At 43.3% G+C, this 13,460-nt stretch overlaps 1 protein-coding gene across 7 annotated transcripts in view; it reads right to left on the bottom strand.

The window, feature by feature from the left end:
- Positions 1-13,460, bottom strand: part of EPN2 (epsin 2) — a 357,746-nt gene that overhangs the window by 66,620 nt on the left and 277,666 nt on the right. For all 7 annotated transcript variants that reach the window (XM_069210122.1, XM_069210121.1, XM_069210119.1 and 4 more), the window contains one exon: positions 1,641-1,736. In XM_069210122.1, coding sequence (XP_069066223.1) covers positions 1,641-1,736 — 96 coding nt within the window. The remainder of the gene's footprint in view (positions 1-1,640; positions 1,737-13,460) is intronic.

The raw sequence follows: 13,460 nt of genomic DNA, 5'->3' as shown, positions 1-13,460 counted from the left end.
AGATACTTGTTGTTGCCTTTCTGAATCAACAAAGCAATCACATTCTGTCAAAAGTTCTTTTTAAGGTTCCACACATCTAAAAACGAGTTGTCATGTGAAAGAAAAAAGCAATTTGAAGCAGCAGTCTGACTTGTCACCAAGAAAGAAAAGATAATTTAAAATCTGAAAGAGAACGATTGACAGGACTATTTGCTATTGCTTGGTCATTTACCAACAGTTTCCACAGACACGATCCGCAAGAATGCAGAAACGCTTCCAGTCTAATGAGTACAACACTGATCCATCCTTTCTTCAATTCTCCTTAATCTCTAAATGAAAATAGTGAGATGGGCAACAATATTCAACTTTACCTCATAAAGACTAAAAGACATCCTTGGGCTAATTCACTAATGGATACAACAATACCCATCTTAATCTCAATACAACAAAGATGGAGATCCTCCAGCTTGCCAACAGCTCCAAACCAACATGATCCATGTATGGGCTATCTGACATGAACCTAGACTGCTACACCCCTCAGGGAGCAGACCATGCGAAATAACTAGAATTCACCCTAGACACAACTTCACCTTAAACTAATACATCGCCTGGCAAACTAAGCCAGCTTTCCCAACTCACTATCCTGAACAAATTGAAATCTTTTCATTTGGGTAGCGATTCCAGAGCAGCAGTGCAATCACTGATCCTCTCACAACTAAATATACCAATGTTCAGCTCAACAGCTGTCCCGATGACAATCTTGTACCCCCTTAAAGAAGTCCTACACACTGCAGCATGTGTCAAAGGCTTTAAACTAAATGACCCTAACGCTGAAGAATCTACACTGACTTCTTCTCCTGGCCCTTATCATCTTCAAAACCAGCTGAATCCCAACAAGGCCTTCAGAAACGATATCCTGACATACTGGGACAAGAAACTAGCTACATGGGCAGATAGCACTGTGTCAGAAGGCAGCACTTCGCCAGACTGGAAACAAAAATGTGCAGGAAATGAAGAAACTGAAAACAGTCCTTGGATTTAGAACACAATTCAGTCCGACATTATTTAGAAAGAAGCAAAAGACCCACACAACACAATCACACCTGTCACCTTCCTCTCTGAGAAAACAATAAATCTTACTAATTGGGCTTCATTATTTGTTCAGCGCTCTGTTTCTTAGCTGATGGTTTTGCAACCATTGGTGGACTTCAGAACTAATGGCACTGGTTAATAAAATGACTGAACCATAAAATGAAACCAAAATCAATTTCTTCCTTTTTCTGATCTACATGTGTGTGCATCTCTTTTGCGTAAGTTGATGTGCCGATTTTTTCTTTCTACTTGCATTCATGTATCAAGCCTACTCTGGTTCCAACAGGGAAGATGCCTTAGGCTACAGCAGCTACCCAATCTTTGGGCTGTACTATCACTATGGGTAAGACACATCAGTGAGTGCAGCTCCTCTAAGTCTGCACAAAACGTATAATGGTAACCACCAAACAAATTACTTCACTAAAAAAATTAACAACAAAAGTAAATATGAGGGGAAAGGTTACATTTTAAAGTGAAAATGAGTTGTTACCAGTCTTTTTCCTTAGGGTTACAATACAGTTCATAGTTCCACATGACTATAAAAACAGTTTCTAAAATGGACGAATTACCTGATGTTTTCGGAAACGTCCGAAGGCTGTCAAACTCTGAAAAATCATCCTTGACTGTACCATTTAAATTACTGAAGAGGTCAAAAGATGTGCTTCCTGTATTTAGACAGAAAAGAAGAAATTTAGCACTTACAATGGCATTAAAAAAGGACGAGCACATCGCACTGATTAGAAAGGCTTTGTTCTGCTCTTATCCTGAAATGAAATCATGGAACATGAACGAGAGGACTTCATACTGAAAACCTCAAATACCCAACACAGGACAAGAAATGGAAACAAACACTACTACCTGTATTCCAGAGCTTTATAATTAAATACACATACCAAAAATACAAGCAAAAGTAAATAAGTACTTACCTGTAACTGTAGTTTACCAGTATAGGTACCTTTCATAGATTCACATGCTTCGATCAGAATAGCAAGCAGTTAAAAACATTTACACAATCTCGAATAAACTAATAGAATAGTGAAAGGTGGAAAATTTACAAAGTCTCACCTTATTGAAAGATGGTGCAACACTGCTTGTCCCAAAGCCACATCATTCCATTCAGAGGAATCCAGGCAGTAGTGCTGTGCGAACGTGTTGCTGCTTATCCACGTTGCTGTTTGACATATTTGGTCAGTTGGAACAACTGTGGCAGTGCTAGTAGACAACCCTGGTAGAATGTGCTTTTACTTTATCCTTCAAAAGCTTTCTGGGACAAAATTGTAGAGCTGCTGCGATCCATCAGGCTATACTTGGTTTGGAAACTGGGAAACTTATTTGAAGATTTCCATAAGTGACAAATTGCTGGTCCGATTTCCAAAACCGCGGCGTCCTGTGCAAATAAAAACTGAGACAATTTTTAAGTCCAAGGTATGGAAAGATCTTTAAGCCATACTCTAGGGATTTAGAAAGAGCTTCCTTAAGAGTATCGGCTCATTTAAGTGAAAATCAGCAGGAACCTTTAGTATGCACATAGGTGTGGTTCTTAGAGTCACACTGTTATGTCTGAATTGCATGAATGGTTCTTTAATTGTGAACGCTTGAATATCGCTAACTCTCCTTTCAGATGTGAGTGCTAGCAAGGTTGTCATTTTCCCATGTTAAGAATTTTACATCTGCTTTGTGACTGGACTCAAATGGGGGCTTTCAACAGCTGCCCAAGTATACTATGTTAAGGTTCCAAGGTAGAGGAGGTGTCTTTAAAAATGGAAACACTCTGAAAAGACCTTTGAAAAACTGCGTGATCATTCTGCTAGATAGGGAAGTTGAGCTATCCTATTTTCTAAATGTTGGGATCGCTGCCAGGTGTCTTTAATAGAAGTGTGAGCCAACCCCAATTTTGCTATCAGGAGCAGTACAGGAGAATTTGTTTCGGTGGTGCTGAAATGGGATGAACTTTTACATCCTGGAAACACAAACGGAAACATTTAAGCTTGTACGGTTTATGGGAAGCATCAGCTCTGGCCCTCAAAAGGATCTCTCTACAATCTTTAGGAATAATCAAGGTTGCAAACTCATTGTATTCAGGAGCCAGGCTGATAAGTGTAAGAATGTCGAGTTCAGATGAAGTACTTTGTTGTTGTTCATTGTCAGTAGCATTGGCTCCAAATGAATGTGTGTCTGTTCCAAGTGTAGCAGGAGCTCTGTGAACCAGAACTGCCTGGGCCGTCTGGGGGCAATCAGAATGATTCAACAAGGTTCCCTCTTTAATTTTCTGAGGCACTTTGGGATCAACAGGATTGGGGAAAAGCATATGCAAAGATACCTGACCATCTGAACAAAAACGCATTACCCCATGACCCCTGATGTGGGCACTGGGTTGCATAGAGCTGGCATTTTCTATTTTCTTTTGACGCAAACCAATCTATGTTCGGTTTTGCCATAACAATCGAAAACGCGGTCCAGAATCTGTTAGTTGCATAACCATTTGTGAAAGCTGGTATTAGTTCCACTCAATATGTCTGCTAGAACATTTGTTGTTCCTAGAGCGTGTTCCGCCTTGATTGTTATTTGATGCTGCAGTACCCACTTCAAAATCTCGTGTGCTTGTTACAATAGAGCTGGTGAGCCCCTTGCTGGCTTATATAATGCATGCTGGTGGTGGTGTCTGTACAAGCTAGCACTGATGATCCTGCTATACTGGGCAAAAATGCTTGTCAAGCCAATGCAATACCTTTGAGCTCTAGCAGGTTTATGTGCATTTTCATCTGGAGTTAGGTCCACCTTATGCTGATGGTTAAATTCTGTAAATAAGCCCCTCATCCTTCAGGGATGCACCTGTGGTGATAACAGATTTGGTAATAGGAGGCAGTAATGCTAATCCCTTGGACAGGTTTGTATTTTCCATCCACCACTGCAACAATATTATCATGGTTGGAGTGATCAGAATTACATTCTCAGCCAACCCTTGAACCTGCAGCCATTGCCTTTTTCTTCCTGTAGAGGTCACATGTGGAGGTGGCAGTTTGTTATTAGTGGAATACAGGAGGATATCATTCCGAGGAGTGAATTGTGTAGGTAAACTGAAACAGACTTTCTTTTGAGCAATTTCCATGCTAACAATTGAATCAATATTCGTCTTTCCTATGAGACAAATGTCTTGTTGAAGGCTTAAGAGATGATTTTTGCTTGTGACCGTAAGACCCAGGCTGCTGAGAACTGCAAGACAGGCTTTTGTCTTACTTGGTGCCTGCCAAGACATTGTTGAATTTATTAGCCAAACGCCGAGGTATGGTAATACTTGTAAACCTTTTTGCCCTAAATGAGCTGCAACTGGAGCCAAGCATTTCATGAGGATACAGGGTGCCAATTTCAATCTGAAAGGGAGAATTCTGAAGTGATAGTCAGTGTTACCTTGAATCTTAGGAACTTGCAATGATTTAGGTGACCTGGCATATGGAAGCAAGCATCCTGGAGATCTACCCTGTCAAGTGATCTCCATAATTGAACAGACGTAGGATATCCTGTAGAGTAACCATGCGAAAGGATTACTTCCTTAAATATCTGTTGAGTTTTCGAAGATCTAAGATGGGGCACCACTCTACTGTTTTTTGTTTTTTTTTTAAATAGAAAAAAACAAGAATAGAACCCGATCCCTCTCTGGGTAACCCGCACCTTTTCTATTGCACCTTGTTGAGCATGGTTGATATTACTTGCAAGAGCAGCAGATGGAAAGGGGACACCCCTTTTGGAAGGGTATTTGGTGGTTTCTAGATAAATTCTAAGGTGTGTCTGAAAATCTAACACTCACCTGCCTGTTGTTATTAAATAACAATGCTGTAGATAATTTGAGATTCAACACCCAGAGGAATCGCAGGGGATAACCGGCACTACCAAGTCGTCACTATTTTCGGCAGTATCCCTTCCTTGAGGAGGTTGCTTCCTTCTGGATGCCTGTTTGGTTTAAGCCACTGTTTGTGACTGTCTAAACTGTTTGTTGGGGTAAGAAGGTCTGGATAAATGTTGAAATGGCTGGTATTGATGTCAAAAAGATTTATATACTCCACTGTGGGAATACAGACCTCTTCCTCTTGCTCCCTGATAGGGCTGCTTCCTCATCTGTAAAGTTCCCAAGGATCTGGCAGTATCTCTGCCTGCCTTGATAATCTGTAGAGCATCGCCCATATGCTTGCCCAACAGTGCCTCGCCATCGTAAGGCATGTCAAGGATCATGCTTTGTTTTCTGGACTGAATTATGTTGCCCTCAGCCATTCCAGTCTCCTAAGAACAGCTGAACTTGCTAGTTATCTAAATCCAGTTGATACCATGTCTATTGCACAATCAATAGTCTCCAAGGAAGTTTATTTCCCCCTCTTGCAATATCTTGTTAGCTTCCCCTCTCACGTCTCCTGGTAAAAGATCAATGCATGTGGCAATGTCTGACTACATCTGTCTATCATAGCGACCTAGAATAGAAAACAAACTGGCCGCTCTAACAGTGGTGGCTGCCATGGAGGAGAAGAGGTTGCCAATATTGTCCAAGAGTTGGCCTTTACCTATCTGGTGGCGTGGAAATAGAAAAGTAGAAGGGTTCTTTGAACGGCGCTGGTCCACTTGTATTACCACAGAGTCCGGCTTTGGATGGCCAATTAAGCATGCAGGCGAATCATTTAGTACTCTATACTTTTTATCCAGTCTAGGCAACACTGCAGATACTGCGGCTGGATTCTTCATGATTTGATCGTGTAAGCATCTTTTAAAATTTTAAGAAACAAATGTTTTTAAATTGTTTGTTGGGCTTTTTAACCTCTGAAGGTCATTTTTTGGCTTTCACTCTTTTTTTGGGGGGAAATTCTTTTTAAATTATAAGGGACTGGAAAAAACGAATATTTCCTTCTTTGCTGGATTCACATGTATTGGGGGCACATCCTTGTTTCTGTGTGTGTCTCTGGGGGTATAACTTGGTTTTCTACCTCGTAGCAACCTCGGGGCCCGTGTTCAGTGGTCCCCGGTTGCTTGTTTTTTTCTCTCCTCCCTACTTCCTGGTTGGGACCGACTAGACCGCCATTTTTGTTAGCGGTCTAGTTGTTTTTAGGCTCCTGAGCCTCGTTCGGCTCCCGCGGCTCATTTAATGCCGGAAGGACGCCGGCCTGGCACCTGATTTGATCGTGTAAGCATCTTTTAAAATTTTAAGAAACAAATGTTTTTAAATTGTTTGTTGGGCTTTTTAACCTCTGAAGGTAATTTTTTGGCTTTCACTCTTTTTTTGGGGGGAAATTCTTTTTAAATTATAAGGGACTGGAAAAAACGAATATTTCCTTCTTTGCTGGATTCACATGTATTGGGGGCACATCCTTGTTTCTGTGTGTGTCTCTGGGGGTATAACTTGGTTTTCTACCTCATAGCAACCTCGGGGCCCGTGTTCAGTGGTCCCCGGTTGCTTGTTTTTTTCTCTCCTCCCTACTTCCTGGTTGGGACCGACTAGACCGCCATTTTTGTTAGCGGTCTAGTTGTTTTTAGGCTCCTGAGCCTCGTTAGGCTCCCCCGGCTCATTTAATGCCAGAAGGATGCCGGCCTGGCACCTGATTTGATCGTGTAAGCATCTTTTAAAATTTTAAGAAACGAATGTTTTTAAATTGTTTGTTGGGCTTTTTAACCTCTGAAGGTCATTTTTTGGCTTTCACTTTTTTTGGGGGGAAATTCTTTTTAAATTATAAGGGACTGGAAAAAACGAATATTTCCTTCTTTGCTGGATTCACATGTATTGGGGGCACATCCTTGTTTCTGTGTGTGTCTCTGGGGGTATAACTTGGTTTTCTACCTCATAGCAACCTCGGGGCCCGTGTTCAGTGGTCCCCGGTTGCTTGTTTTTTTCTCTCCTCCCTACTTCCTGGTTGGGACCGACTAGACCGCCATTTTTGTTAGCGGTCTAGTTGTTTTTAGGCTCCTTAGCCTCGTTCGGCTCCCCCGGCTCATTTAATGCCGGAAGGACGCCGGCCGCGCAGCGTGCGCGCCGCTGGCGCGCCGAAGGCACACCAAAGGCAAGCCCGTCTGCGCCCTGAAGCGCCCAGAGCCCAGAAATGCTGCTCTTTTTACTACAGACAGGTTAGTCTACTCTCCCTTGCAGCTTTACGCACTCAGAGGGGCAGGATCTGGCCCACCTCTCTCAGTACCCCCTGGGTCCTATGCCTCTTCTTTCTGCCCGGCCTGCCCTAGTTCCTCTAAGGCTGTTTCACCCCCCTTCTCCCCCCCCATCCCAAACGAGCAACATATTGCTACTCAACTGTCGTTCTTTACCAGCGCACTCCCTTCACATATATACCCTCATAGAAGATCTTTCCCCGGACGCCGTGTTTCTTACCGAAACCTGGTTGGGCAATGACTCAGCAGTAGATATCTGCGATTCTCTACCCTCCACCTACTCTATGGCGCATGTAGATCGACTCCATGGAAGAGGTGGTGGTATAGCCATTATCTACAAAAAATACCTTTCGGTGTACCACCTTCCCCTCTGATATCCCGGAGTGTGAAAGCTTAATTTTCTCTCTCTATCTCTCCCCCACTTTTACCTTTTCCGGTATGCTTCTCTACCGACCCCCAGGACCTTGCACTTGTTTTTTAGATTCCTTGCCGGAAGTCGCAGCTAGTCTTATCTGTAAATCCCCTAACTTTACTATTCTTGGGGATTTTAACATCCACCTTGATAATGAAAACTGTCCGCACGCCAGGTCTCTACTTGCGTCCCTCTCTGCGCTTGATTTAACTCAACACGTAATAGGACCTACCCATACCAAAGGCCATACGCTGGACCTCCTATTCAGTAATCTCCCTGTTCTTACCACCCTGCCGTCCCAGCCCCTAACCTGGACGGATCATTGCCTTTTATCTTTCTCTTTCCCTTATAAGGTTACTCCAGATGTGCCGTCTACCTCCTTAACCTTTGGTCGCATTTGGTCAAAATTGGCTCTTGGGGAATGGCGCGCTGCTCTCCAGACCTCCTTTGGGGTCAGCAGCCCCTCCACCTCCGCAGATTTATTTAATGAGTGGATCTCCTCCTCTTTGGATAGTATTCTGCCCATCAAATTAAGATCTAACAAGCCCCCCCATAAGGCTAAACCTTGGTTCTCACCTTGTCTGTTAGAATTAAGAAAAAAGTGCAAAAGGTTAGAAAGATCTTGGAGAAAGAATTACAGTCCCACTGAAAGAGAAATATATAGGCAATATGTCAGACTCCACCACCAAAACATTAAAGCCGCCCAGTCCTCTTACTACGGAATAAGAATAGAAAACTCCTCCTGTTCACAAAAGGAAATTTTTCAGATTTTTAAGGAATTAACCATAACCCCTATGCCCTCTCCTCCCACAGAGCCCTCCACTGAATACAGTAATCTTCTGGCATCTCACTTCAATGACAAAGTCATCAAGATATACTCTGGGTTCCCTTCTTCTCCTCCCCCAGGTACAGTAGAGTACCAAACAATGGATCCCTCCCTCTCCGGAAGCACATTAACCGCTTTTGTACCTCTCACTGACACCGCTACTACCAACCTTCTTCTTCAAATTAAATCGGGCTCCCCCCTAGACCCCGCCCCTCCTTCCATCCTCTCGCGAGTTTCAGATGTTATTGTACCTCCCCTTACAAAAATACTGAATCATTCCCTATCCTTAGGTTTCCTCCCCCCTCTTTTTAAGCATGCCATCATTAAGCCTCTTTTAAAAAAAACGAAATTGAACCCATCTCTGTTAGAGAATTATAGACCCATTGCTCTCCTTCCCATTTCAACAAAAATACTGGAGAAAAACATGTTAACCACCAATTAACCAGCTACTTAGAGAGCCATGAACTCCTTCACCCCACTCAAATGGGTTTCAGAGCCCATCATAGCACGGAGTCAGCCCTCCTTACAGTGACGGAGTCAGCCCGGCAACTTCTGGACCAAGGGTCTCATGTAGCCATGATTCTACTTGATCTCAGCGCAGCTTTTGATACGGTGGATCACAACCTTCTTTGCTGTAGGCTCTCTGAATTAGGGATAGGAGGCCTAGCATTGTCCTGGCTGTCCGCTTTCGTCAAAGGTAGATCTTTTCAAGTCCTGGACCTAGGCTACTTCTCTGATATCTTCCCATTGACTTGTGGAGTTCCTCAGGGCTCCTCCCTGAGTCCAACTCTTTTTAATGTTTATCTATCCCCGCTGGCTAAAGTGATCGCTCCCTACAATCTGTCTTTGGTCACCTATGCCGACGATACTCAACTTGTGGTGTCACTATCTAGTTCTGGGGATTCGTCGGCGGCCAACCTTTCGTGTTGTATGAAAGACATTGGAGTTTGGATGATCCAGTCTAAGCTTAAATTTCATGATGGAAAGTCAGAAGTCATTGTACTAGGCAATGCCCCCCCAGCCCCTCCCCTTTCACTATACTCTGAGGCCTTCAACAATCTTCCTCCTCCCAAGGACCAGGTAAAAAGCCTTGGTTTTTGGGTGGTTTCTCGCCTGACCATGGATTATCAAGCAAAAAGAGTTTCCTCTACATGCTTTGGCATTTTAAGAGTCCTTAGGAAAATCTTTAATCTTCTTCCCCCTATGGCCAGAAGAATCCTTGTTCAAACTCTGATCCTTTCCCGTCTGGACTATGGGAACTCACTTTTTCTCAGCGCCCCGGCTTATGTCATAAAAAGGCTGCAAACAGTCCAGAACGCAGCTGCCAGGCTTCTTGTCAATCTTCCCAGACATTTTTCCGCTAAGCCTGCTTTTTCCATACTTCACTGGCTCCCTATTAAGCAGCGTATTTATTTCAAGACCCTATGCATTGTTCACAGAGCCCTGCAAGATAAGGGTCCAATGTTCTTTAGAAAGCGGCTATATCTTTATGTCCCCTCTCGAAGTCTAAGGTCCTCCTCCTCTCGACTTGTGACCATCTTGCGGTCTAAGAGAGCCTGGGGGGCCAACTCCTTCTCCACCAAGGCCGCTCGTCTCTGGAATGATCTTCCCTCTGAACTCCATCATGAACACTCAGAACTGCTTTTTAGAAAAAAACTTAAGACCATTCTTTTCTGTAGGTAGCTCTCTGAATTCTCCTATTGCTAGCACTGGTCAGGTTAGGTTTAGCGCTGGGATGCCTTCGGGTCACTACGCGCTTTATAAATCCTTAAAACTAAACTAAACTAAACTTCATGGTCTTAATACCTTCCTCTAAAATAAAATCAACAGTAGGAATTGCCATGATTGATTTCTTTGCAAGTTCCTCGAAGTCATAAAGGAAACAATCCAATTGCTATGTTGTTATGGAAGTTGGAACCTCTTAGATGCTCTTTCTATTAGAGTGTGAAAGATGCCAATGTCATCCGGTGGAGAATCTACCAATTGTGATACCGGAGGAGATGATGGTGGGAGCAGATAGCAATACCATTCTTTAGGAACTGATCTATTGTGTATGATCTCTTCTCCTTCTCTGTCCTCATCCAAGGAAGGAGCGTCATCTGCCGCTGGTTCTGCTAAGGCCACAGCCAGTGTTCTTTTCGGGAGTTGTAGGTGCAGTAATAGTACACGGTGTGCTTATTTTGTGGGTCTGAATCTGTGGTGATTATACTGGAAGTAACCATTGCTGGCTCTGGAAACCCCCTATAATAATCCTGAAGCATCTTTTGACTATTATTCAGTAGGTCAGTAGAGCCACTGGCATTTGTATTGAAACATCATGGAATTCTCGGGGACCATAATGGAGATACTCTGTAAAACATGAGGTGTTCTGCATATTGCACCTACCTTGAATGATATTGTTTCATGTAACAGTCGTCATCATCATGACATGTTATGACATGTTACATGTAATTTACTTATAATTCACAGGGACTAAGGGCTCCCCAAAAAGGACCTTCATCCTCGGACTCCTCGTCATTAAGAAGATGCGCTGGTCGAAATCAGGAGAATTTACTTGGCAATGTGTATGCAGAATGTAATGAGTCTGATTATGTTTTTAGGTCTCGTCTAGGCAGCAAATGAGCTGCCTCTATTAGGCATAGAACATGCCCACCTCCTGTAATTTGTTGCTTTGAGTGCCCTCCGAAAATTCTTGCTTTTCAGTGGGCAATGGCTTACATTTATCCCTCTTTTTGGTGTGCTGCCATGCCCATGGGATTGACCCTGTTACTTGAAGGCTTTCACTTCTGGGCCATTTGCCTTACATTTGCACACTATTTCTTTTCTTTTGCCGCTCAGCTCCGCATCGGGGAGCAGCAGAACTAAGTGCTGTGGAATCCCGCATGTAAGCCTCTTGTAATTCTTGTTTATTCTGCTCCCTCTGTGACCCAAAAGCCACGGCTTCCCCTCCTCATCCTCTGCCGACAGACTTGAAGTCCAGGAATGCGGGGTGTCATTGCATAGTTCGTATGCAGAGAAGCACTCACTGCCATCTCCCAGTGAGTGCCACTGCTCCCTCGGTGAGACAAAGACCACTTCTTCCCCTCCTACAAACTCTAACAATTCCAGGAATGCAGTGATTACACCTGGTTGGTCGTTCTCCTTTTCTAACAAGTTAGCTTTAAGCAGAAAGTTTTAGTGCCAGTTCAGAAGAGAAACTGTATAAAGCTGTTCCTTGAACTCATAGTGTGGCATTGGACGCTTTTCCCTTGAATGTGCAGTTCTATGAAGCAGACACGTCCTGGGCAGCTTCGCAGTTGCATATTACCCTCACTGGCTCCCACTTTGGCATGAGTGATGGGGGAGCATTTAGTAATGCCACAGTTTATACGCACAGACCGCATTACCGTGGGACAAGAACAAAGCTCTATTGAGGCTCCCCCGTGAGTGCAGGGTTTGCAAGGGAACCTAATGTAATTATGGACAACTATTCTTCCTGATGTTTTCATCACGTAGTATGCGTGGGGATCAGGGTCCCCTCTCTAAAGGGGACGAAGACAGATAGGTTAGATCAAGGCATTTGTGAAGCCACTGCAACAGGTCCTGCGCTTAAGAGGCTTAAGTAGGCCTACAGTTAAACATACCAAGGCTGGTATGGCATACCTTGCCCATGGCCACTGCTTTTACCCACAGTCTTTGAACACAAAGTGTGGGCCCATCCACCTTGTTCACTACGTTTCGATTATTTGATGATGATGAGTGTGTGTGGACATGCCAGTGGGGCATAATGTGCTGCACGGCTAAACACTTATGAGGTCCAAAGGTAAGACCTATTGCTTGTTTCCTTTGCTGGGAGTGTTGTTGATAGTCTCATTGCCAACAATGTTCTAGGCAACAGTATCATAGTTTATGCTATCATCAGGAAGAAAACGATCAGGGATGGTGTCAAACATGTAAAGATCAACGTTGTCATCATAGGTGCGTCAATGCCGTGGCTGTCGATGACAGTGTCATCATCGAGAATTCGAAGTGCAGTTTAGAAACCGTTTTGGGAGATTTTGTCGTCGACAGCAGAGAGGATAAACTTTTTACCTGCAAGTCTACTCATAGAGAAAGAGAGGTAGGCTTAGACTGAATATGTTCTGGGGAGATTTTCTCCTTTTTAGACTTTTGACTGCAATCTTCTGACTGCTTACGCTCATCTGATATCCCATGATGTTCTTTTTCTTCACTTTGTTAGGTGACCTTTGCAGCTCTCGCTCATGAGACATTCCTCTTTTTTGGGGGATTTTTCTGCCTTTGTAGTCAACACTATGCTCTTTAGAAAGCACAGCTGCCTTAGATTTGAATTTTCGAAGCCAACTAAGTAGTCTTCTCTCTCTATCTTTTAATGTCTTTGTGGGTCCTCTGAGTGCAGTCTCTTCTTCCCACATGTTCTACATGACCTGAAATGTCCTTGCCTTGCAGTTTCTGACATGATTAAAGAGTCAGATGTTGTTAGTTGTAGGTTTTATACTTTTCCTGAGGTACAAATGTACACAAAAGACAGAAATCTGAATGAAATTGAGCAGAGCTCAGGAAGACTCCCTTTATGCAACGTGCAGTAGAAAATCTGAGGGAGTGAAAAATCTTTGGAGAGTGTTCTAAAGGGTGCCGCACCTTGCTGAACTTTGGTTCTTACTAAATGATGCAGATAAGTTATTAAAGTGACTTTTTAGCGTTTATGTGCTATGTATATAATTGAATACTGCCTTCTCTAGTACTGCGGGACTCCCATTTCGACGACGGGTAATGAATCAAGAATTTGAATCTTTGAAATATCCAATACTGGTGAATCAAATGTTTATAATAATGCACAATAATCTAATTATATATTTGGCTAATGATGCCATTCCCACTGTTAGGAGGCTGTGTGAAGATTTCCGTTAGTTCAGAGTTACTCACTGCTCAACTACAAAAGGTTTCTTAGCATGTTTGGTCGATCCTTACACCTCTAGTTCTAAACGAAGTAAGGCTGCTGGAATGCCAGAACAAGGA

Source organism: Pleurodeles waltl, chromosome 10 (assembly GCF_031143425.1).
Source record: "Pleurodeles waltl isolate 20211129_DDA chromosome 10, aPleWal1.hap1.20221129, whole genome shotgun sequence".
Lineage (NCBI taxonomy): Eukaryota > Metazoa > Chordata > Amphibia > Caudata > Salamandridae > Pleurodeles > Pleurodeles waltl.
Note: the sequence above shows the minus strand (reverse complement) of the source record. Positions and strands in the feature narration are given on the sequence as shown.